The sequence below is a fragment of the Phascolarctos cinereus genome, unplaced genomic scaffold (genome assembly GCF_003287225.1).
Source record: "Phascolarctos cinereus isolate Bilbo 61053 unplaced genomic scaffold, phaCin_HiC Scaffold_4;HRSCAF=312, whole genome shotgun sequence".
Classification (NCBI taxonomy): Eukaryota; Metazoa; Chordata; class Mammalia; order Diprotodontia; family Phascolarctidae; genus Phascolarctos; species Phascolarctos cinereus.
In genome coordinates, this window is record NW_027555847.1 from 676,322,703 (window position 1) to 676,348,032 (window position 25,330).

A 25,330-nucleotide genomic window follows, 5' to 3' on the forward strand; every position below is an offset into this window, starting at 1 on the left:
CCTGGGCAAGCCACTTAACCTGTTTCCTTCAGTTTCCTCATCTGTCAAATGAGCTGGAAGAGGAAATGGCCAACCACTCCAGTATCTTTGCCAAGAAAACTGTCCATGGGATCACACAGAGTTAGACACGACTGAATTGGTAGAACGATACAGTAGAAAGAGCAGTAACTCTGGAGTCAGAGGGCCTGAGTTCAAATCCCGTCACCTTTGTGACTTCAGGCAAGTCAACCTCCCTTTCTTGGGCTTTAGTTTCATCTTCTATAAAATGAGGAAAAGGGACCAGACGGCCTTCAAGGTCCCTCCTAGTTCTAAATCTATGGTCCTATGATCCCCGGACACCAGTGGAGTACCCACACGCAGTAAGTGCTTAATAAATGCCTGTTGAATTGAATAATATATCATGAATGCTTTATTCAAGAATCCAAAGGCTCTAAATATGATTAAGCACCAAATAATGTCACAAAAAATGGACACTGATTCTATCTTAACATACAGGAAATAAGGCATTACTTACGTGAGTCATTCCTGAACAATCACAACACTGATTTGCTAGAATATAAAAATTAGTGCAAAGATAAAAGAATAAAAAAGAAAAATGTGCTATGCAGAAACAAGACAATTCCAACTAACTTAAACAAATTCTTGATGCCAAAAAATTGGGAAACTGAAGGTGGAAAGAGGAATGACACTAATTATGCATTCTACCATTCTGGCAGAGAGGCAATGGACTTAAAAATGCAGGATAAGACGTGTATTTTTGGACATAGCCTGTGTGGGACTCTGTGTTGATGGACTATGCATATTTGTTATGAATTTTTTTTTAATTTTTCAATGGAAGGAAGGAGACAATGGAAGGGAAAGATAATAACTGCATGTCAAAACAAGTAAATACCTTTTAAAAAATACAGATTATATTACAGTCTTCTGTGTTTGTTTGTTGACTATAAAAACATATTTAAGGGGCAGCTAAGTGGTGCAGTGGATAGAGCACTGGCCCTGAAGTCAGGAGAACCTGAGCTCAAATCCAGCCTCAGACCAAACGCTTGACACTTACTAGCTGTGTGACCTGGGCAAGTCACTTAACCCCCACTGCCTAAAAAGAAAAAAAAAACACAAAAACAAAACACATTTGATTTTATAAAACAAAATGCAATCTTAAAGGCCACTAACAAGGCGTCTCCTTTGCATATGTCAAAATTCTACAAGACTCCTTGAAAGAGAGAACCTTTTTCAATGACCCTCTCATTATTAATAGCAAGCAATTAAACAGAGAAGTGTAAGCTTGCCAAAGATATTTACCACCATCAGAGAGGAAATCCAGCACAAAGTTCAAAGGATTCCCCATAAATCGGGGATTCTTAACCTTTTTCATGTGTCCTGGGCCTTCTTGGGCAGTCTGGAGAAGCCTACAGACCCCTTCGCAGAATAAGGTTATTGCCTATATTCATAGTTGAAGGAAATGCTAAATTTCAGTCAGTGAAAATAAAGAGGTCGTTTTTTTCCCCATCCAAGTGCATGGACCCCTTGAAATCTATTATCCATGGACTTCTTGAGAACCAGAATGAGATCAAGTGTCAAACATAGCGTGTAGTTCACAACATTCCCCAGTGTAGCCCAAAACATAACTGGGAAATATTTCGTAAAATAAATAAAAACACGAAGAAACATGGATAACGTTACATTTTAAAACTAAGTCAACATGCAGCCTGCAGCAATCTTCTTGTACCTATATTATTGTTCAATCCTGTCTGACTCTTTGTAACTCTATGGACCACGGCACATTAATACTGTCCATGGGATTTTCTTGGCTAAGATATTGGAGTGGTTTACCATTCCTTCTCCAGTGGATTAAGGCTAACAGAGGTTAAGTGACTTGCCCAGGGCCACACGGCTTGGTCGTATTTGAACTCAGGTCTTCCTAACTCCAGGCCAAGAACTCTATCCACTGAACCACCTAGCAGCCTCCTAATTACCCTGGGAGGTAGGTGCTATTATTATTCCCATTTTACAGATGGAGAAATTGAGGCATTCAGAGGTTAAATGACTTGCCCAGAGTCATACAGCTAGGTAAGTATCTAAGGCTGGATTTGAACTCAGGTCTTCCTGACTGCAGGTCCAGCACTCTATCCACTGAGCCACTTAGCTCTATGTAATTGTACCAATAACAGTGACCCCCATATCTATTTGAGTTTGACATCACTGCTGTAGATTATATGACAGAAGGTATTGTGTTGATTGTATCAAATCCTGGACTAGTGCTGGAGAAGATCCAGAACCTGACACCAAAATCTGACCTAACTAACCACATGGGAAAAACCAAATGGATGAAGAATGCCCATCATACAGATTATGCTAAGCAGTATACAGAGTGTAGTAGCTTAAAACTATACTAGGACTTTTGGGATACCCTATATATCTTGGACAAACACTGCAAACGGACAGTGAGTTGGGCCCAGGAGTAAACAAGTAGAAAATAGGTTGGGTAACTTTGGGGAAACTGCAAAACTTTTTTAGTGGGCCCCAAGTTTCTCCTGGAAATATAGGTCCATCAAAGAATTGCAATGGCCTCCCTTGCCTTCCTTTTTAACATCAACGTTCTTTTGGTGTGCTGTGGCCATGGAACACTCTAGTCTCCAAAGAACTGAGACTGAGGATCTCCTGACCAGTAATGGAGAGGTGCAAGGTGACTGTAAGCAGACTACAACACATTACAAGGAATTAAGGAGAAATGTGTATAATGGGTGTTGTCAACAGAAATGCATAAATGATAAAGGTGGGGTTGATCATGAAGCCAGGGCAAGGGGTAAAGCTTCACTGGTATCCACGGGATGTCAAGAGAAAGTGAGGAAGGGCCCTAGCATACTGGATGGACCCCTTGTGCCATAATTAAGAGGCAGCTAGGTGGAGCTGTGGACAGAGAATTGGACCTGGAGGCAAAAAACACGCCAGTTCAACTCCAACCTCAGACACTTAACTGTGTGACCCTAAGTCATTTAACCTCTGTTTTGCCTCCCAGGATTGTTGAGGGATTAAATGAGATATTTGTCCTGGCACACAGTAGGTGCTGTGTAATGCTTATTCTCTTCCTCTCCTTCCCTCATGGATGAGTCATACAGATTAGGCAGGCATGGTTGGGTTGTGATCTGTACTAGGATGACAATGAGACCACAGATCCATGAATAAAGGGTCTGGTTCCTTGAATTTCACCCATCAAAGAGGAGTCTGTGTCCCCCTCCCCAAATTTCTCTCTTAAGGTAGGACAATGCAATTCCTAATTTCCCCTCCTGTGAGAGGGCATCTGTATTTCCTAGTTTGTGCCCTTTAATCCCTTAGTAATGGGTGTCTGTCTCCATTTCCCTACTTTCTCCTAGGGGGAGGGAGGGAATCTTTGCCTCTCAATTTCTCTAAGTGTTGAGGTGTCCAACCATCCTGTTCAAGGGGGCCCTTCACAGCCTTTCTAGTCTGGGCTCTAAGATCCTCATACACTGCCTTCCCTGCTGTTCCTCACACACCCCACTCCATCTCCAGCCTCCTGGCCCCTCCAATGCTAGGGCCATGCCTTGTGCACCCCTCCCCCCCCACACCTCTGCCCCTTGGCTTCCTGCAAGCCTGTGCTCAAACTTCACCTTCTTCAGGAGGTGATGATAATAGTAATTACAATAACTATAGTATTAATAATAAGGATGATGAGAATAGCTACGGGTGAGGCACTGTGCCAGTGCTTCACAACTATGCCCAATGCTTTATCCACCCACCACCTGGCTGCACCATAATGCATCCTGTATGTGCCTGGTTAATTGCATGTCTCCTCCATTTTAGAATGTAAGCTGCTTGAAGAGACGGGGGAGGACTGGAGGAAGAGAGGCCAAGAGAAAAGAGGGGAGGGGAGAAGGGGGAAGGAGAGAAGTGAGGAAGGGAAAAGAAAGAGGGAGGAGGTGAAGGGAAGATAGGGAAGGGACAGGAAATGGAGAGGAGAAGAGGGAGGAGGGGGGGATGGGAGAATAGGAATGGTGAGGAGTGGGGAAGAGAAGTGGGAAGAGAAGAGAAGGGGAGAGGTGGTGGGAGAAGAGGAGGGGAAAAGGGAGAGGGGGGCAGAAGAGGCAAAAATGGAAAGGAGGAAGAAAGAACAGGGGGACGGGAGGGGAGGGGAAGATAGCTGGGAAGGGGCAGAAGGAAGGGGAGGGGAAGGGGGCAAGGAAGAGGGGAGGGGGAACAGGGGGAAGGAAGGGGAGGGAAAGAAGGCTGGGGAGGGGGCGAGGAAGAGGGGAGGGGAAGAAGGCTGGGGAGGGGCAGAAGGAGGGGGAGGGGAGGGGCAAGGAAGAGGGGAAGGGGAAGGGAGGGGACGGGGGGGCAGAGGGGAAAGGGGAGGGGGAGGGGAAGCCGCGGGTTCGGGCGGCGCTCGGCGGCCATGTTGGGTACCCGCCGCGGGGCCGGGCCGCCTGGGCGCGTGTGAGCGGCCGACAAGCGGCCCCGCCAGCCCTCCGCCCCGGCCGGCCGGCCGGCCTCCCTCCCCGGGCCGCCCCGCTCTGCCGCCTCCCTCGGGCGGGAGGCCGCGAGCCCGCCCTCGCTGCCGCCGGGCCGGGTCCGGGCGGCCTCCCGGGGCCGCGACAGGTGAGTGAGCGCGGCGGGGCCGCTCGAGGGGGGCGCCCGCCCGCGCCCCGTGCCCCGAGGCCGCGGCCACCGACCCACTCGTCCGCCCAGGCGCTGGTCGGGTCACGCCGCCAGGCCAGGCCGGGTCGCGCCGCGCCACTGAGCGGCGGAGCCTAAACTAGGCCGCGCATCCCCGGCCTCGCCTTACCCCGCAGGCCGCGCAGCTGGGCCCAGGGCCTCCCGGGACCAAATCCCGCCCCTCGCTGAAGAACGCACTGCCTATTGGTCGGCGGGATGGCGAGGGGCGGGCGGGATTGGTGGCTGGGTCTCGGGGGCGGGCGTGATGGACAGGGAGGCAAACCCAAAGTTTCTGGTGAGCTGAGCTTTGGCCAGGATTCAGAGCTAGAAGGGGTCATCTAGGCCAGTCAGGGAAACTGAGGCTCGGAAAAGTAAAGGGACTCACCCAAGGTCATCGAGTGACCCAGCACGCGAACCCAGGCCTTTTGACCAACAATCTAGTGTTCTTTCTGCTACTGCCCAGTGCTGTAGCTTCGTTCTTTCTTAGGGCATTTATTAAGCACCTTCTGTGTGCAGAGCTCTGTGCTGGGTTGCTTGACAAAGTTTGGATAATACAGGATTCCTATCCCCATAGACCTCACAGTCTTGTATGAAAATAAGACCCATATACATATAACTACGGGGTACAATTTTTGGGGGGAGGGGCACAGCCAGGTGGCCAGTAGATAGAGTGCTAGGCCTGGAGTTAGGAAGACTCACCCCTCTTCCTGAGTTCAAATCTGACCTCACATACTTACTAGCTGTGTGACCCTGGGCAAGTCACTTAACCCTGTTTGCCTCAGTTTCCTCATCTGTAAAATGAGCTAGAGAAGGAAATGCTAACCACTGCAGTATTTTTGCTAAGAAAACCCCAGATGGGGTCACAAAGAGTCGGACTGAACAACAGCACGGTATTTTTAATATACACATAAGAAAATTGGAGATAGGGGCAAGGTGATGGAATTTCCCAGACCCCAGGAGGCATCTCTTCTGGCCTCCCAAGTAGTTTGCATTCAAGGCAAGAAGCTAGAGAAAGGGTAAATAAGTTTTTTGAAAGTCAGTTAGACACACTGCCTGTCCAGATAACTATTGTCCTTGAAAGCAAAGGATGCTCCCTTGCGGGAAGAGGCTGGGAAAGGAGACAGGAACAGGGTGGGGAGAGAGGTCTGAGATTTGGGTACCAGCTCTTTGATTTTGTCAGGAAAAGGGCTAGTGCTCCTTGGGGAGTTTGCCTCCCAAGCTTAAAAGCACTGAGCTTCCCAAAAGGAAGTATTAGTGATTCTCTGGAGTTTCTTGTCATAAATAAGTGCTTGATGTGACTTTGGGTAAATCACTTGCTTTCTGGAGCTCACTTTTGTCATTGATAAAATCAGAGTGTTGCTTTTGTGAATCTTTAAGGGCTCTTGTAGCTCTGAGAATATGATTTGAACCATTTTAGAAAATGGAAGTTAGCTTTGAGATCATCACATCTAGCCCTCTACTTCAAAATGAGGCTCAGAGAGGGGAAGAGACTTGCCCAAGGTCACACGGCTAATTAGTGGCACAGCCAGGAGATCTTCCACCTCAAATCTCATGCTCTTTCCTTGTATACTACTATTCCTGCTACTTTTTTCTCTTCCACTTTCTACCCCTCTACCTCCCTGTTACAGAGAGGCAACATAAAGTAATGGAGTCAGTTCAAGCCCCACCTTGGGAGTGTATAATCCTGGGGGCAGCTAGGTGGTGCCGTGGATAGAGCTCTGGCCTTGGAGTCAGGAGGACCTGAGTTCAAATCCAACCTCAGACGCTTGACACTTACTAGCTGTGTGACCCTGGGCAAGTCACTTAACCCCAATTGCCTAAGCAAAAAAAAAAAAAAAGCCTTGTATAATCCCAGGCAACTCCTTTTGCTTTTCAGCAGGCCCCATGCAATTGTCCTAAGCTGCTGAGCAATTGTTAGTCTGCATTGGTGGAGGGAGTTTCCTCACGGGGAAAACTGTACCAGTGAAATCACAGGAGTGTACCAAAAAATGTATTACCCTGTTCTTAGACTTCTGTTAATCTATCACTGAACTTACTGAGTCTCTACTGTGGGCCCAGCCCTGGGCTAGACACTGGGAGGGGATTCAGAGGTCCCTGTTCTCATTTGTCTTCAACAGGGGAGGGAAGGAAGCATTTATCGAGTGCCTGCTATGTGCTGAGTGCTTTGAAAACTTCAATAGAGCAAGCTTTCGTTAAGCCCCTGCTATGTGCCAGCTACGGCACTAAAGTGATAGGTGTACAAATACAGGGAAACAAGATAGTCTCCACCATCAAAGAAATAGCTAATGCTTATGTCTCATCGTAGGGTTTACAGAGTGATCCTCCCCACAATCCTGTAAGGCGAACACTATGATGATCTCCATTTCACAGATGAGGAAACTGAGGCTTAGAGAGCTCAAGTGGCTTGCCTGTGGTCAGACCGCTAATAAATATAGGAGGCAGGATTTGAATCCAGGTTTCTTCAGACTCCCCAGTGCAGAGCACCGTCCACTCATCAGGCCGTGGCAGAGGGCAGCAGGAGCTCATGCCACAAAAGGTGCTATTTGCCAAGGGTCAGATGAGGGAGAGAGCATGAGTGCTTTGGAGCCTCAGGAGAAGGAGATGCCTGGGAGCTGAGGTGACAGACAGGGCGTCACAGAGGGGCCGAGGCTGGAGCTGGAGATTTCAGTCAGGGCAGAGTTAGGCAGGTGAAGTGCAAGGAGGAAGGCGCCCCCTCAGGAGCATCTGAGCAAAGGTGGTGAGAGGGGCCTAGTGTGTGAGGGACGCCTGGCTGCAGCTCGGGTTACCTGACCAAGAGCAGAGGGGGTGGGAAAGAGAAAGGCGGGCTCAGCAAGGCACACGACGGTGGAGGCAGAGGTCCTTGGCTCAGGTCCTGGATCTGCCACTTAGAATCTTGGGTAAATACTTGCCTGGGTCTCATACTGAGTCTTAGTGTGACCAGATGAGCTTGTACTTGTAACTCTACATCATATGATGTCTACAGTGATTGTGGATAGCCTTCAATCTTAGAGATGTTGTGGGCAGTAGGGAGCCACAGCAATATAACCCTTTAGAGCTAGGTGGGGAAACTGAGGCCCAGAAAGGGAAACTGACTTGCCAAAACTTACACAAATGGTAAGTAGGAGACCTAGGCCTGAACCAGGCCTTCTAGTTCCAGATCCAGCGGTATTTCAATCCATTATGCTGACCAGGGCAGGAGCACAGTCAGCTCGGTTTTAGGGGCCTGAATCTGGTCACCTGGAACCAGGGGAGGAGGGTAGAAAGAGCCTTAGGAGATTCTTGTGAAGTTCCAGGTGCCCAGCAGTATAAACATTGTTCAGGACTCCCCTTGGGAAACATTCACCCAGGCCCTGGTTCAGCCTGAGTGAGTCCCTTGACAGTTTCAGGAATGTCTTGGGTACATTGAGTGCCCCACAGCTGCAGCCCTGATTTTTGTGCACCCAGACTCTTGGAGAGCTTGGGCGTGGAGGAGGATGGGGATGCTGGGTTGAATCATTGCAGGGTCACCTGGGACTGTGAAGAAAGGACAGGCTCAGAGACCCAGGGACTAACCATCATAGAAGACATAAAAATCTCCAACCTCAGGCCCAACAGTGACAGGAGAGTTCAGCTTCATCCTTGCAATGTGTCCAGCTTGGGAACAGGAGTTTATTAAGCACTTCCTATATTCACAATCCTGTGTTAGGTCCTGAGGGAAACAAAAAAATGAGACCTAAACATTACCTCAAAAAGTAACGTTACTGGGGCAGCTAGCTGGCACAGTGGATAGAGCACCGGCCCTGGATTCAGGAGGACCTGAGTTCAAATCTCTCAGACACTTGACACTAGCTGTGTGACCCTGGGCAAGTCACTTAACTCCATTGCCTAAGCAAAACCAAACCAAAACAAAACAAAACATTACCAGGCAGTCTGTGCTGAGGTTTCATCAAGGAGACCTGAACTGTCAGCTCTGGAGAAATTTAAAAAAGACACTGTACAAAGAGCACTGGGTTTGGAGTCAGAATCCCTCAAACTGAAATCGCAGCTCTGCTGCTTCCTGCCTGTGTGACTTTGGACAAGTCACTTCCCTTTTCCAGTCTCAGTTACCTTCATTGTAAAATGAGGTAGGGGTGGAGGTGGGAGGGGAGCTGATGCAGACCAGAGAGGGATCAAGGTACAGTGACCATAGCAGCATAAAGGGAAACCACATAGACACCCCAAGAAGAATTAATGCAGTGATTAGTCTTGACCCTGGAAAACTGATGCAGAAATGTACCTTCCTTCCACTCATCCCAGCAAGGTTTCCTTTGTGGGTTGAATAGTATAGTCCAAGAAATGCTACTCCAGAAAGATCTGGATTTTTAGTCCCAGCACTAATGCTTACTGGGCTCTGTGACCACTGGGAATCACCCTCCTGTCCTCCATTTTCCTCATCTATAAAAGGGGGATAGTAACACTTGCCTTGTCTACCTCTCAAGATTACTGTGAGGAAAATGCTTTATAAATGTAATTATAAACTTTAAAATTTATGTAACAGAAATTCAGTGTCATATATAACCTTTCCTTTTTATTCTTTGTATATTCATGTTTGTTGATTGTTAATTTCATAATAAAAAAGAAATTTTTAAAATGTTTTTTAAACTTTAAAGAATGCAAGCTATTCTCCTTCTGCACTCCTTCCCCATCTCAGTGAAAGGACTCAATCTGCCTTGTTGTCTGATGTCAGGAGCTGAGCTCAGCACAGCCATGGCCCAGGAGACCAACCAGACGCAGGTACCCCTGCTATGCACCACAGGCTGTGGCTTCTATGGAAACCCTCGAACCAACGGCATGTGCTCGGTCTGCTATAAGGATTTCCTCCAGCGGCAGCAGAGTAGTGGGAGAGTAAGTCCCCCAGGTAAGAAGTCATAGGGAGGGAAGGTGGACACATCACTTTCCTTTCAAGTTCCCAACAATAGGTGATAAGTAGGCTGCCGACACCAGATGGATCAAAAGCATCTGAAAAAGATCAGGAGGACCTAGTGGGCTACCCTCTCAGTAAGATCCAGTATGGCATGGCAGCCAAGCCATTCCCTGGCACAAAAACCCATTTGCTTAACAATAATATTTTTCCTGATGAAAATGACTCTGCATCATGGGATGGTACCACAGACTCTAAAGAAGACTTGCAGGGTCCCGCGGGCAAAGGAGAGACGATAGATTAAGAGTAAGGAGACTGCAGCCGGTCCCCAGCCGGGACTTGTACACAAGAAACGGTGGGAAAGATGCCTGAGGTGAGCCAGTTAGGAAGCAAGGCTAGGATAGGAGCAGGGGGAAAGTGGGTCTTCTCAGAATGCTGAAGGCCCCAATGGAGGTTATCTGGAGGATTTTTGGGAGGACACGGACATTGAAAAGGGGCAGACAATTCAGTCTGATCTGTGCATCAGAAGTGGGAGTCCCTACTTCAGTGAAATGAGTGTTAAAGTATCTTAGACATCATTGAGGATAGCCAGAGGGAGGGTAGTGGTGGGGATGCTGCCCTCTACATTTGGGGTACTGCGTTCAGTTCTAGGCGCCACATTATAGGAAGGACTTTGCTGATGGGATGGTAAGAGGTCTAAAGAGCCAGGAAAAGACCAGTGGAAGGGACTGCACATGTTTACTCTGGCAAAGAGAATGATTGGGGTGGGGCAGACTTAAGGAAGATGAAGGGCTTTTGTGGGGTATAGTGATATCAGCTGGCATTTGTATCACACAGATGGTGGCAGAGTGCTTTACAGCCATTCTTTGAGCCCACAACAGCCCTTGAAATGGAGCAGGCATTTATAATCCCCATTTTATAGATGAGGAAACTGAGGCCTAAAAGAGTTAAATGACTTGCCCATGATTACCCAGCTTATAAGCGTCAGAGGAATTTGAGGCCAGGTCTTACCTGACCACCTGATTCTATCCACTGTGCTAAGCTGCTTCTCAAAAGAAAGATGAGATTTATTCTGTTTAGCCCTGGAGAACAGACCTGGGAGTCAGGGAGTACTGCAGAGGCAGATTTTAGCTCAATATATGGAAAACTTCCAGAGCTGTCATGGGGATGTGGGGCTCCCTATCCCTGTAGGTCTTCAAGTAGAAGCTGAATGATGGATAGGGTGTAAGGGGTGTATCTGCAGGTTGTGTGACTCTGGGACGTCTCCTTTCCCCACATCAGGAGGCTTAGCACTGTAACTGATTTCTCTAGCACTGTAAGGTTTACAAATACAATCCTCTCAGTACAACAGAAGCTCTGTGGTGTGGGTACTGCCGTGCCCATTTTACATATGAGAACAATGAGACTCAGGGAGGTGGTGAGCTGCCCAGATGAGGAGACAAAAGGGTGTTGTGGGTTGGGAGCCTTCCTGTGCAAGAGAAGGCAAGTCCTGCCTAGGGCCTGGTCTTGAGAGGGGCCTCATCCCTTTGCCCTTCCTGCTAAGAAGTACTTTCATTGCTACAACCACTCCCTAGATGGGGGCTGTGGCCCTTTTAGAACAGCCCTGCCTTTGGGACTCAAAGGCCTAGAAGTCTCAGCTTCTCCCCAACCAGGAGGCCCTGGGAAGAGCCTCTTGGGTCCTCATCTGTGAGAGGCAGATGATTGTCGGACTCTGGGGATTCTGAGTTGGAAGGCTAGAGATGTTAGCAGCTGCCTCTGATTCTCTGATAATTACTCCATGGACTCACGATGCATTAGGAGAGTCAGGGAGATCTAGGCCTTGCATGTGGAATATGGACAGAGTGGTGATTGAAGTGTGGGCGGAGGCCTGGTTTGAGGACTCAACTGCACTGAGTTGATTTAGAGAGGAGTGTGCTGTTGGCGGGTCCCAGATGTGACACAGGATGATTGTGGCTTGTGCTTTTCAGTGACTGCTGAGGCTGGTGGAGCCTGGCACGCTCTGCCCGTCTGGCTCTAGGTCCTGCTGCCCTCCCGTGCAGCAATCTGGGCTTTTGAGGGACAAAAAGAAAACTAATAGATATTCTATCAGAATGGCATTGTCCTGAGCCCCCAGTAGTGTTCATTTGACAGAAAAGAGCCTGGGAGGGGGAGGCTGAGAGAGGGATTGGAATCTGTGGGAACGGGGACATCACAATGACCATATTTGGCATTCTCAACTTCTCAGGGCCCTTGTGACAGAAAAAGTGGTTTGTAAACACTGAAGGACTATGGAAATGTGCACTATGACTGCTCATCTTCACAGCTTTACAGGGGAGTGGTAAAGAGCAGCCCCAGTGGAGGGGCTTAGGAATCAGAGCATCTGGGTTCCGATCCCAGCTCAGATGCTTCATGTTTCTGAATTCCCAGCCTTCCCCGGAGAAACCTTGGGCACGCCATTTGATCTCAGTGAGACTCCATTTCCTTAACTGTAAAATGGGAATCATTTTGTTTTCCTTATGTCCCTCAGAAGGTTATTGTGAAGCAAGTGCTTTATAAACCCAAAAGATCACTGGTCTTCTCTAATAGCAGGGCCGGCAGTGTGGGCTTCCATTCTAGGCAGTACCGAGGTCAGTGGAAATTCTGCTCGGGCTGAAAACCACCTCTTTCCCCAGCAAGGGAGAGAACTTGAAACGTATCTTCTTACAGAGACAGTGTTACAAGTGGTAGTGATGTCTCACAGCTGTCCCCCAGAAGACTTCTTAACCTAGGATGTTGCAGAGGATAGAGTTTCCCATTGTTTCTGTGGAGAAATGTGTACCAGGCCCAGCCATCTGGTCATCTGAACACCAGGCAGCCACAAGGGCTTAAAGAATGTCTTGGAATCAGGAAACTCGGGTGCACTTATGTACAAAATGAGGCGGCTAGACTAGTTGATGGCTAGAGGACCTTCGACTCCAAACCAGATGAACTTTGGTCTGTGGGCGCATGTTCTCTACCTGCCCCTGGTGGTGAGAGGGCATGTCCCTGGGTCCCTAGAGAGAGGTCCTATACACAGGGCAGGAAGTGCAGCAGGGAGGGAGGCTTGCCTGGGCTCTGGCACCAGCCGCTTATGTCTGTGTCCTCCTGCAGATTCATCCCCTCTCCAGACCTCACTTCTCCCCAGCCCCACCCCTATAAAATGAGGGCATTGGATTAGATGATTTCAAAGTCCCTTCCATCTCTAAATTTTATGATCTAATCTAGGCTCTTCTTTGGCGACAAAGAGCCCACTGCCAAGGTACATCTGGTGCCTTTTCAGGGATCTGCCTGTATTTTTATTCCCAGATCTTTTCCATCCTGGAAGATATTTAAAACTTGTTTTGTTTCATTCCTCTCCAGCTCCCCTTGGCTTCATCGGTGTGGGCCTTGGGGAGTCAGTTGACTCTTTTTTCCCTGTCCTCCCCATCAGGACATGAGACTACCTGCTCCCTAAGGGCATCTCCAAGTCAGCAGTTAGCCAATGGTGGATGTTGAAGAGAGCATAGAACTTGGGGACAATGAGAGACAGAACTGGATTGCCACTGACTTTTACTCTGAACATTAGTGGGAATGGGGAGAAGGTGCCCTGATGGCTGAAGTGTTAACAATAACCTCCTAACCAGAGTCATCTCAAAGTTCTCTCCTGGTCCTCTCCCTCTCCTACTGAGATCAGTCAACCAGTAGGAATTTTTATTAAGGTCTTGCTACATGTCAGGCACTTGGGATATAGACAAAAATGAAAGAGGCCGTGCCTCAAAGTGCTTATATTCTATTGGAGGAAACAGCATGTCTGCATATAAATAAATAAACACAGGGTAATTTGGTGTGAGGGAGGCATGAAGAAGGGCGAAGACCCTGTGTTATTACAGATAAAGAAACTCATGCCAAGGGGCAGGTGAAGGGTACAGGTGCTTTGATTCCCAGTCCAGTACTCTTTCCAAAATACCTTGCTGGCATGTCATTCACACCTTCTGGGACGTTTCATTGCCACCTCCTACCTCCCTAATGGCAAGGCAGTTAAAGGCAGGGCTAACATAATCCTCTGGCTTGGTTTGTTTTTTAGCTAGAGGAGAGATTACAGTGGGCTTAATGTGTATCCCTCACCTGCCCAAAGTGGGTACATTCCCGGCTGCCCCAAGGCTCCAGGGATGCTGTCTGTCACAGATCCAAGGGTTTTAGAGATTATCCAATCCAAGAGGGGAAGGGACTTCCTCAAAGTGTGTTGATTAAGTTTTTCATGAGGGCTCTCCCGCCCATCCCAGCTTGCATGGCTTTGACTTGCACGGGCCTTATTGTCTGTCCTACAAGTCCGCACTTGCTCGCTCTCTCATTGTTTTATGTGTTCTAGTACCAGTTTTCAACCTGACCGGAAGCTCTTAGAGGGCAGAGATCAAGACTAATATTCTTGCAGCGCCTGCAGTTTCCAGTATAGTGCTGAGCACCTGGAAGGGTCCAATAGGGCCAGCCACCTCTCTTCCACCTTCGAGTTCTCCGGGGCTGAAATATAATGAGACCTAGGCCAAACTTGCAAACCAACATGACCCTCCGGGGCCTGATTGTGTTTTCTCTACAGTAGCCAGCAGCCCCAGTCCTGCTGCTCTGGAGACTTTCCCTGCAGCACGTGCAGAGGAGGCAGATGCTACACCTGATGATGTCTTAGCCAGGTAAGGGCAGTCCTCCTGGGTGTCCCATCCCTGTGTTCCCCTTGGCCCCACATCCCCACCCCTGCCTTTCCCAGTGACGAGGCACTGTTATTCTCCATCACCTTCCATACTTGCTGATCATCTCTCTTCCCCGTTCTCTGACGTGTGCTGTCCTGATGGGCCCCCAGATCGAGCGCTCAGACTCCTGTGACCCGCCAGATGACAGCTATGAGCATATCAAAGGACGACATCCACAGCCAGACAGGCAACTGTGTCCAGGCAGACGAGGCGCTCTCCCCGACTCCCTCAGCAGGTAATGGGCAGAAGGGAGACGGTTGGAGGCCTTGTAATGCCCAGGGGCTGGCAGGCCTCCAAACACGGAGTCGTGGGCTGTAGCATTTGGAAATCATCCAGGCCAGCCGGCTCGTTTTACCACCGGGAAAATTTAGGCCCGAAAGGCAATGCAGCACGTCCGTGGTCACACTGCTAGTAAGACGGGACTAGAAAGTGGAGCGCCTGGTGCCTATTCCCATATAGTTCCCACTGAACCTCATTTGACAGATGGGAGAACGGGGAGGCTGTGACCCAGAGGATAAATGCCTTGCTGAGGGCCCTCAGCCTCCCAGCTCATCTCTTCCCACTGTATCCTGCATCCTCCTCCTGGTACCTCGCACGTAGTAGGAGCTTATGGGATGAATGACTACTGTATGGTGGGGATCTTCAGATATTCAAAGGGCTGTTGTTGTGCAGAAGAGGGATTAGACTTGTATTGTTTGACTGAAGACGGCAGAACCAGGAGTAAAGGGTCAAAGCTGCAAAAAAGGGCAATTAAGGTTTGACGTCAGCGTAAACCATCTCACCATTAGTGCTGTCCCAAAGTGGAATGGACTGCCTCAAGACAAGGTGGGCCTTTATTGGAGCTCTCCAGGCAGAGGATGAATGTTAGGTGCATGCAATTGTGGGAATTCTTTTGGGATGATAGCCACCGTGGTAGGGTCCCTTCTCATTCACATGTTCTGTGATGACTCTGTGGGACTTGGTGAGATTGATCAAAGGCCCTTGCAAAACTTCCAGGACAAAATAAAGTACTGTACGATCTTCAGACTCTGCTTCAAAGCACAAAGACAGAAGAAAGTTTGCCTGGTGTACCTTAAAAGATAATGAACTAGCCATCATTGGAGATCATTGAGTACAGGGTAGCATAATGGAAGGCCCATGATTGGGGACTGTTTGTTTTTATCTCTATCTACCCAGCCCCTCAGGCTGCCCTGCCTAGAGCAGCGGCTTCAGGATTTGAGGCACAGTGAGGCTGAGTGTTCATGTCAGGGATGTTGTAAGGGGACTTCTTTCTTCCCCTTACCAGGGGCAGTAAAACTGGACAGATACACGACTTTCTGATTCCCTTCCAAAGGAGCTTCTATGATCTAGATGATTCAGTGACTGTGTATGAAAATGTGTTCCATTGCAAAGTGAATTCCCAAAATCATCAGACATAGCATCACCGGGGGAGGGGGATTAGCTATTGATTCTGAAGTAACTTTTGATGCAGCCAGCAAGAATAGGGGGCCTCTATGGACACTGTCCGTGGCAGACATTAGCACAGATTTTCCAAAGTGGAATCTTGTGTTTGCAAGAGCTGAACCCAGTTAGCAAATGATCCAGTCCTGGACCTGATTGCCCAACTTTAAGGTAGGTGGTGGGTAGCAACTCATTTTCTTCCTAATGAAACACAAGGCAGTGTGGAATTGTAGGAAGAGCACTGGACTTGGAGTTCAAAGGCATAGCAGAGTGGGCCGCGGGGCCCCTCCAGGGCCTCTGACAGTGCTTCAGTGGCCCTGCCAGGATACCACTCTTTCCCCCTGCTCAGACCGAAACCCCAGCCTTTATCTGGATTAGCTGACTAAGGTGAGCATGTTGTCTCTAGAAGGCCCCATGTATAAATAATCAATAGATGAATACTGCTTTCTGGGGAAAATTAGGACTTAGTTTTCAGTACTTTAGGATCCATGATTTCACTAGTTATAGATCTTGTTTTACTGAGGAAGGGTGGCTGCATGATCTCATGGGCAGAATGTCAGATATAGAGTTAGGGGACAAAGGTTCAAATTCTGGGTCTGTCCCTTATTGCCTCTAAGACTGTGGGCATGTCACTAACCCTCTCTGGGTCTTGGTTTCTGAATATATAAAAAGAGACGGTTAACACCACCTCACTGGTGTCTTCCAGCTCAGAAGCTACAATCCAATGACCACAGTCCCTCTTAACTGTCACCTTAACTGTCATCTTAACTAATGCCTTAATAGGTGGTCTTCATTAGTTTTTGTACACTCCCACCCCGTCCTCCAAAAATTGATGCCTTAGTATCTAAACTTCTGGAGATGAGCTACTCTAAATCTGGTTAGTCTAGTTTTGGGCCAGTACGTTGTCATTCTCCAGCCTTACCTGTTTACATTCTTGTATTCCCCCAGTAGAGTCTGTAAGCTCCTTCAGAGCAGGAGCTGTTTTTTGTTTTGCACAGTGTAAGCACTTAATAGATGCTTGTTAGGTTGACTTGATTGGAACAGCCCATCTCTAGGCCTATAGTCGCAGCATTCATAGTTTGGTAGAGTCTGTCTGTGTTTGTCTGGCACTGCCACTGAGAGCCCAGAGTCATTTCCATGACACAGTGAAGTACTGAAGACATCTTTTGGGGGGAAAATGTATTGATATCATTACTTTATAGTCATATCTCATTTTTGACACCCACATGATATTTTCTAACTCATTTCCCTTACCATATTCACCAGACTTTATTCTAAATTGGGGGTTCTTAACCTGGGGTCCATGGACCCCTTAAAAGATTTCAGGAGGTCCATGAACTTGAATAGAAAAAAATTTACATCTTTATTTTCACTAACCTCTAATTGAAATATAGGATTTCTTTTGAGTATAAATATAGGCAGCAAACCACAATATTATTAGAATTCACCAGATTTCCCAAGGGTCCATGACATTTAAAAGATCAAGAGCCCTGCCATTCTCTAGGAATTCAGTTCTTTCCAAAATCAAATTTGCCCCTAAAGCATGAAGATTGCCCCCAGTTATTAACATTCCCAAGTGTAGGCCTCGGTGATAAAGTCTAGTTCCTAAGAGGAATCCAGATCTGGCTTGTCATGGCTAACAGCCACATCCTTGAAATGAGCCCACACTTACCTGGAGCTTAATGACACAGCTTAGTGAGACAGGACCACCCACTGCTTACCCGGCTTCTGGTGTGCTTCTTGGGAATCAGTCTTCTTATTTGGCCTTACTCTGCGCATGTCTTTTCTCCTCCAGGTTCTCTTCTCGAGACGTCTCAGAGCTCCTCTGAGGAAGAGAAGTCATCTGAGAAACCCAAACCGAAAAAGAACCGCTGCTTTGCTTGTCGGAAAAAAGTGGGTCTGACAGGTACGAGCAGGAGGCCCTGGGCAGAGTCCCTGCAGGACTGTGTGCAGACCTCTGTCCTTGGTGCTGGGAGAGTTAGGCACAAAGCCATGGAAAGGCTGAGGTCTAAATCTTAGGACTGGGAGGCACCTTAGAGATCATCTGGAACAACCCCCCTCCTTGATGAGTGAGGGAACTTGAGGTCCAGAGAGGGGAAGGGACTTGTCCAAGGTCACACAGCTAGTGAGGGGAAGGGGCATGGTTCAGATCCAGTGCTCTTCCTTGTTAGTACTCCATGCTTCACAGTGCATTCAAAAGTGTCTCTAGAGTGGAGGGAAGGAAAAGCTGGGGCTGGAAGCCCAACAAGCACAGGTAGGAGCAGCCCGTCCTGTGTCTCAGTTATTCAGGATTGTTGAGGCCTCTCTGTTGCAGGGCTGAAGGAGTCGTTCGGCTTCAGGAGGGGTGGCTTCTGGTCACGTTTGAGCTTAGAGAGTGGCCACTGTCTGGTGAAGCATCAGCACTGATGTTTCTCAAATACGTGCCCTTTGGTCTGGAAGGGTGACTTACCATAGATTCTTAGACCCTCTAAAGGGCTTTTATAGGCCAACTCACCTGAAACTTCAGGAGCTTCAGGACTGATTGACTCCTCCCTGTATTTGTGAGTCTTTGTGGGAGCTAAGAAGAGATGTCCAGAGTTTGGGGGCAGGCACCTGTCTGTGTCTTTGTGTGTGTGTATGTGTGTGTATGCACGTGTGTGCTTTTGTGCTTCCAGAGCCCTAGGATTGACTGTAGTCTGCACGTGCAGGACCCCTTCCAGCGCATGTCAAGAACATCAGGAACCATCATCCTTCATCTTGTACTTAAGAAATTGATTTTTTGAACCTCAGTTTGAGACTTCATCATTATCCTTCTTTCATCTGAGTGTCATCCGTCGCGTCATCTGTCCCTTCCTATCCTATCCCATCTCTATCCTTTTATCCAAAATGTTGATAAAATGTAAAGCACAGAGCGAAGTGCAGATCCCTGGGGTACTTTACAAGAGGCTTCCAGAGAGGACACAGATCGGTTAAGGGCTGCCAGACCTAACCCTCCCAGCTGTGCTTTAGTCTAGCCTGTATCTCTAACTTTGGTAAAACGTTTTGCTAAAAATCTGTGTAAACCATATATGCCAAATAGAGTAGTCTAGTGACCCTTTTGGAAGATGACGATGAATTCGCCAGGCAGGATCTGTTTCTGATAAAACTTTTATCTAGGGGGCCTTAGTGATTACTGCTTCTTTTTTTTTTTTTTGCATGTTCACGTTAGCATATTGTAGAATTGTTCCAGGAATTAAATTCACGTTTACTGATCTAGAATTTGCAGACTCCACTGTTTTCCTTTTTTGGAAATTTGGATACCGAATTTGCCCTTTTCCCATTCTCCCAGATCACATCTTGGAGTTCTTGGAATCTCACTTCTCTGTGAGCCAGTTTTAGTTTGTCCTTCCCAGGCCAAAGACAGTTCTCCTTGGGGTGTTCTGCCTTTCCTTTTTGGTTCCTTTACATGGTCCCTTCTATCCCGAGCACTGGCCAGACCAGCTTCTTTATAAAACCTTTTTGTTTTCCTTAGATTTCACCACCAGCCTCCTTTTCTCTTGCACCTTATCGCCTCTGACCCTGTGCAGGACTAGCGCTTCTGTATCCTTCCTTCCCTGCTCTTGCTTCCTGTGCACCCCACTGGTCCCCTCTTTCCGCCTTTCTTTGCCTACAGTTGAGCTTTCCAGCCCTCCTGCCTCTCCTCTCTCCAAGCCTTCTGAAGGGTCCAGCCCACAGTCAAGGGCACAAGTCTGAACGATTCTTGTCTTTGTTCTGCTTTTGGAATGGTCATTTCCTGCCAAGATTCCCATTTTTCCCACCCCAGTTTTTCCTTGAAGGTGACAATCAGATCTAAAATAGCATTTTCCTTCATTGCTTTCTCCATCTTTTAAAAGATAAAATTATTTTTAAGGCAAGTTCAGATCAATTAAGGCAAGAACAATCAGCTGCTTTGCTTTTAGCAGAGAGGGAGCTCTAGGAGAAGACTTCATAGAGGGCCTGGGGTCTGAGTGAGGCTTCAAAGAGTGGATAGGAATATTCCAGGAGAAGGTGGAGAAGGAGGTGCTTTCCAGGCACAGAGAGAAAAGTAATGGAAGGTCAGATCAAGGAGCGTGGCGTCAGGTTGGGGAGAACCTTGAGTTCGAGGCAGAGGAATTGGAGGTGCACTTGGAAAGCAGAGGGGAGCCTCTAGACACTTTGCTGAGTGGAGGCGGGACGTGACCAGATGCATGCCTGAGAAGGCAGCTTGGGGGGGATGGGGACACAGGGGAAGACCAGCAGTCTGAGGGTTGGAGGCAGAGGGAAGTGGCAAAGCTAATGCCCAGGCTCCCTACGTGGGCGCTGGTCACTCAGTCAGCAAGCAGTGATTAAGTGGCAGCCGTATGCCAGAAGCTGTGGTAAACCCTGGGCGGGCACACAGAGAAAGGCAGAAGACAGCCCCCCCGTTCTGAGGGAGCTCACAGTCAGATGGGAGAGACCGCATGCAAGCAACTGCCTTGTACAGACAAGCTACAGAGAGGAGAAACTGAAGCTGGCAGTAGAGGGGAGGCATTAGCGTTAATGGGATTGGGAAAGACTTCTCGTGGGAGGAAGGAAACCAGGGAGGGAGACAGAGAAGAGGGAAAGAATTCCAAAGATGGGGCTCCAGCAAAAACAAAAAAAACCCAAAAAACCATTATGGGGGCAGCTAGATGGCAGAGTGGATACAGCACTGGCCCTGGAGTCAGGAGGACCTGAGTTCAAATCTGGCCTCAGACACATGACACTCACTAGCTGTGTGACCCTGGGCAAGTCACTTAACCCCCATTGCCCAACCAAAAAAATACAAAAAAACCCAAAAAAACAAATATGGGGCTCCAAGCAGGGGCACCCCTGATGGAGACAGAGTCAGGCTTAGGTGTTGGAGAAGGAGCTGAGGGCTGTGTGCTGAGCCTGACTCTTTCCCACTTGTGCTGTCTAGGCATCTTGGAGCATGGAGCATCCATTCTCTGGGCTCCAGTTGTCTCCTGTTCTCCGCCTCCAGCAGGCAGCTCCCCACCCCCAGGAAGAGCCAGTGAGCTCCTCAGCGCTCCTAGGAGACCGAGGTGCAGTTCTATTCTGGGAGCCCCTGCACTCCGCCAGGGACTCCTGTCAAGTACTTCCTAAAATCACCCACGAGCACCTTGTCACTAACCTACTTCTGGCCTGGGGTTTTCTCTCTCATTTTCAGCAGGTAGAAATGGAATGGAGCTTCTGGAAGTTGATTTCACCTCTGTTCTTTGTTGAGCGTGCTGAGATGCTGGAGGAGCCCTGCTCAGGGCAGCCTCCTCGCAAACTAAGAAAAAAAGGCAGAGTGCCCTCCACGTCCAAGCCGCACCTTCTACCCCTTAGTGTAGGGATGGAGGGGAAAGGGACGGGAGGACCAGGAGGACCTGGCTTCAGTCTCAGCTCCATCACTTGCCATCTGGGTGGCTGTGGGCCAGTCACAGCCTCTCTGCATCTTGCCTTCTTCATCTGCAAGCTTCGGATGAGATCTGTGTTCCCTTCCTCACAAGGTTGTTATGAGGAAAAGTACTTTGTAGACTTAAAGCACTATAGAATCAGGTTACTAGTATTATTATTGTTAAGAGGAAGATAGCTTGGTGGTGTGGAAACACAGCTGAGCTTGGGGTCCAGAAACCTGGATCAAATTTTGCCTCCCTCAGTGAATAAATATGTGACCTTGGGCAAGTCACTTACTATTTCTGTGCCTCAATTTTCTCATCTATACAGCAGGTATCATAATGTGCTCGCTGCCTCCAGGTATTGCTGTGAAGAAAGTGTCTTGTAAAATTCAAACACACTACAAATGTGAGTTGCTGTTATTATAGTGCATCTGGGAGGGCAGAGGAGCAGGGCAGAAGTTCCCCCAAGCAGGAAGTAAGACTACAGCTATCCACTGTTTGCTTGGAAGCCTCTTCCTCCCCCATCCCCTCATTGTGAAATCTTGAGCAAATCAGTTATCCTTTGGGGGTCTCTGTTTATCTGTAAATTAAAAGGCTTGGACTGCACAGTCTACCATGCCATTGGTCCCGACTCTCTATGTTCTGTCTACACTGAGAGGCAGCACAGTGCAGGGCAGTGCTTCAGGCAGGAGCCCGAGGCTCCGGTTCTGGTGCTGACACTGTAGGTGTAACCTTGGGCAAGGTCATCCCCCCTACATCTTGGGGTCTCCCCCAGCGCTCCAAATCATCCCCTACAAATTAAATCTGATAATCCCTTCTCCACAAGGTTGTTGGGAAGAATGGGTCCTTTCTAGCTCCGAATCCTTGGCTACCCTGTGACAGACCTGAGAGAGAATCTGGAGGCACAGAAGTTGTCTCTGTGTCCATAGTGCTGGATTCAAATGATGCCACTGTCTGTGGGCCTGGGAGGAGGTTTGAGGTGATGAGCCCCTGGGCATCTGCCTGTGTGATGCTCCCTGCTCTTCCTTGGTTGGGCTGGGGGTCAGCTGGGGCTTCCATTGGAGTATGTATGGGGGGCCTGCCCAGGACTGTAAGTGGGATGAAGGGACTCCAGGCAAGGCCCTGCCCAGCCTGACTAGGCTCACAGCGCTCATAGGAGACACTAAGTCTTCCTTGAATTGAATTGACTTTGTTATTAGGACTTGCCCAGTACATTCCTGTTCTTGAAATTTAGGGGAATTTTCAGCAGACACAGCTTAGCTTAAGAAGCTGGAAAGAAGGGTCCATTGTCTGATAGGGAACCTATTCCATTAGGCTTGATCAGGGACATCTGCCCTTATTTATGGCATGAATCAGCTGCCCTACCTTGGTCCCTGTGTTTATGGGATATGTCAGATGCCCTAAATCACCACAGGCACAGTCTACGTAAAGGTCCCCATGGGATTTGTGGTGCTACAGCCTCAAGCCCAGCGTCATTGGTAACTGTGGGCCCAGCTTGCATCTAGAGTTCCCTAGAGATCCCCCCTTGAAGGGGATCACAGGAAAGAGCCTATTTCTCTATTATCGGCCACCCAAAACTGATTTTAATAATAATGATAATAACTAACATTTCTATAGCACTTTAAGGTTTGCAAAGTACTTTACAAATATTATCTCAACCCCATAACAATCCTGGGAGGTAGGTACTACTATTATCTCCATTTTACAGTTGGGGAAACTGAGGCAAAAAAAGGTTAAGTGACTTGCCCAGGGTCCCATAGCTAATCACTTTTTGAAGATGGGTTTGAACTCAGGTCTCCCTGACTCCAGGTACAACACTATCCCCTGGGCCTTTGAGGGTCTAGGCTTGAGTCACAGCCCTGATATTTACGTATAAGCATATGATCCGGGTCAAATGCCATCCTCCCTCTGTGTCTCAGTTTCCTCTTCTCTTGTGAGGGCGTCAGGTATCCTGGTGTCTGACGTGCCTTCCCCTCTGAATCCTATGATCATAGTTCAGGTTAGATTTGAATTGGATCAGATTGATTGCCAGCTTGTCCTCTTCTTCCCTGCCCAGGCTTTGACTGCCGCTGTGGAAATCTGTTTTGTGCCGTGCACCGATACTCAGAAAAGCACAGTTGTCCCTTTGACTACAAGGCTGAGGCCGCTGAGAAGATCCGCAAGGAGAACCCCATCATTGTGGCCGAGAAGATTCGGAAGTTGTGAAGTGAGAAATGTGCCCCCTGTCCCTGTCTCTGTCCCAGCCCCAGCCCCAGCCCTTCCTTCAGGACTGAGACCTGGGCAGCAGAGATTGAGGGAGGAGTTCCTCTGTCCAGAATTTTGAGATTTCACCCTTAATTGTCAGCTGTAGAGCATCTTCGGAACTAGTTAGTTTGGCTTACCTGGGAAATGGGCTGAGTCAGTGGGTATATCTGAATCCTGTCTGCTGACTCCCTTCCCCCTAGGCCCTCCTCTTGGAAGTCCAGAATGGTTCAGGGACTAGAGGTGAGAGCGGGGAGCCCCGGTCCTTCTCTGCCCCCACTGAGGCCCCTTTCCTCTCTGTACAGGCGTGGCATCCCTGAGGGGCATGGTCATCCATGCCATTTAAGAGGTCCTTGACTCCTCACCCTGAAGCCAGGCCTCTCCCTCCAGACGGGGGAATCTGGCTGAATCTGCTCTGAAGCCATCTCTGGGGTTTGGGTATTCCCCAAGATAAAGAACTCTGCAGCTCGAAAGCCCTTAGACTTGTTTGTGTCCTCTCCCTCCCTGGCTCCAGGGAAGATAGTGGGACCAGTTCCCCTCATGTCTCAGCAGGAAGCTTTGCCCTCATTTCTGTATCTCCTCCCTTCCCTTGCCATTTCCCAGGATGTCCTAGCACCCCCAGCAAAGCGGGGTCTTACTTTCCGATGGTCAAGAGTGTCCCCTCTCAACTCTGATCTTCCTACCGACCACAGGAGCTGTTTGTGACCCAGTCATAAGAGATGCATTGAAGAGGGCCCCTTCCCTTCCCCTGCCACTGTCCCCACCGTCCTTCTTCCTGGCACATGCACTCACTTTGCTACCTATGTCTGCCTTACTGTGCATTCCTGGCTCTCAGGTTTGCATATCCCGCTCAGACCAGCACCCTGTCTCCCCTTGCAGGGAAAAATCTCAGAGGAACCTTAGCTTTGTGTTAAGGTATTGCTGATAGTTAGCAAGCCTGGGTGAAGGGCAGAACCAGATTGGTGCTCTGATTCAATACCTCCCTCCACCTTGCTCTTGTAGGCACCCACTCCTTCAAGCCTGTGTGCCTGTGTCCCTGCCCATGTCCAGCTGACTCACTTTGCTTTTTCCATGTACTGAGCGTTGGCCCCCTGATCCATCGGGTACACAACCACCTGTCCTCAGGTCACATGGCATCTTGAGTGGATCTTTAGGGGGTGGGATGGAGTGTGATTGACTTTGGTGTTGCCTCTTTCTTCTTGGGAAATCTTTGTGGGGATACAGACCTGACAAGCAAATCAGCTTGGTTCAGAGGCAAGGAGTGGTGCCCTGTAATGCTGTGAAGGAGAAAGGGCCCTGCAGCCAATTAGGAGAAAGCCCTGCTAGGGCGAAGGAAATGACTAGATGACTCCTTTGGAGTCCAGGACACCCAGCACCTTAAAATAGCTGCCTGAACCTCTCTGAGAGGCAGCAGAACAGTAAGTGTCTGGCAGCCCAATTGGATTCTGAATCTAGTCTCTGCACCTTCCCCTCCCCAGGGAGTTGAGCCAGATCTGCACTGGGGTCTTGGCTCAAGATAGCCCTCCAGGCCCTTCCCAGAGGCCAGTGGGCAGTACCAGGGTGCCATCTCAGGACTCCCACAGCTGCCATGGCTGTTCTGGACTCAGTGAGTGCTGCTGATTTCCTCTGTCTTCTCAAGCACATAGTCCCGTTTGCCTCGAGCCCATCAACATGTCCTCCCAGTTTTCTGTTTTAACTTTTACAGACAGATTTGGCAGGAGCACAGCCACAGCCCATTCACCCCCTCAGGATTAGATTCTGCCCCACCCCCCATGTCTGCTGACCCGCCACCTCTTGACCATGCAGACCCTTTGTAGCCCCAGGGACTAAATGGTGGGCTGTGTGGCTTCCGGCCTGCTGCCCCTCCCTCCTGCTGACCCAGTTTGATCTTATTTTTCTTTTCCCCGTCCCCCAGCATCGTGCCCCGCCTGTGTAAATATTAATATATTCCATTTGTCTCCATGGTGTGTTGTGTCTCACATCCAGCCTGAGCCCAGAGGGCAGAA

General features: G+C 48.9%; 1 protein-coding gene across 4 annotated transcripts; it reads left to right on the forward strand.

Annotated features, from left to right (window-relative positions):
* The first annotated feature begins 3,799 nt into the window (after positions 1-3,799).
* On the forward strand, positions 3,800-25,286 carry LOC110223433 (AN1-type zinc finger protein 5-like). 4 transcript variants are annotated; one of them, XM_021008981.2, is made up of 7 exons: positions 3,800-3,822; positions 9,374-9,544; positions 14,118-14,208; positions 14,376-14,500; positions 17,501-17,611; positions 23,140-23,289; positions 23,630-25,286. In XM_021008981.2, exons 2-6 carry the CDS (start codon positions 9,394-9,396, stop codon positions 23,286-23,288), a joined length of 627 nt encoding a protein of 208 aa, XP_020864640.1. In that variant the 5' UTR covers positions 3,800-3,822; positions 9,374-9,393; the 3' UTR covers position 23,289; positions 23,630-25,286. The 4 variants fall into 4 exon arrangements, with proteins under 4 accessions (XP_020864640.1, XP_078010250.1, XP_078010249.1 ...); XM_078154124.1 differs by lacking the exon at positions 3,800-3,822 and adding an exon at positions 4,388-4,611 and having other exon boundaries at positions 9,338-9,544; XM_078154123.1 differs by lacking the exon at positions 3,800-3,822 and having other exon boundaries at positions 9,283-9,544.
* Positions 25,287-25,330: the final 44 nt, after the last annotated feature.

What these genes read in the sequence shown, in the direction of transcription:
- LOC110223433 (XM_078154123.1), top strand. Translation starts at nt 9,298, where the DNA reads ATGCAAGCTATTCTCCTTCTGCACTCCTTCCCCATCTCAGTGAAAGGA. An exon ending in TGGGAGAGTAAGTCCCCCAG is followed by an intron (nt 9,545 to 14,117) that starts GTAAGAAGTCAT and finishes TTTTCTCTACAG; the next exon opens with TAGCCAGCAGCCCCAGTCCT. An exon ending in CTCCCCGACTCCCTCAGCAG is followed by an intron (nt 14,501 to 17,500) that starts GTAATGGGCAGA and finishes TTTCTCCTCCAG; the next exon opens with GTTCTCTTCTCGAGACGTCT.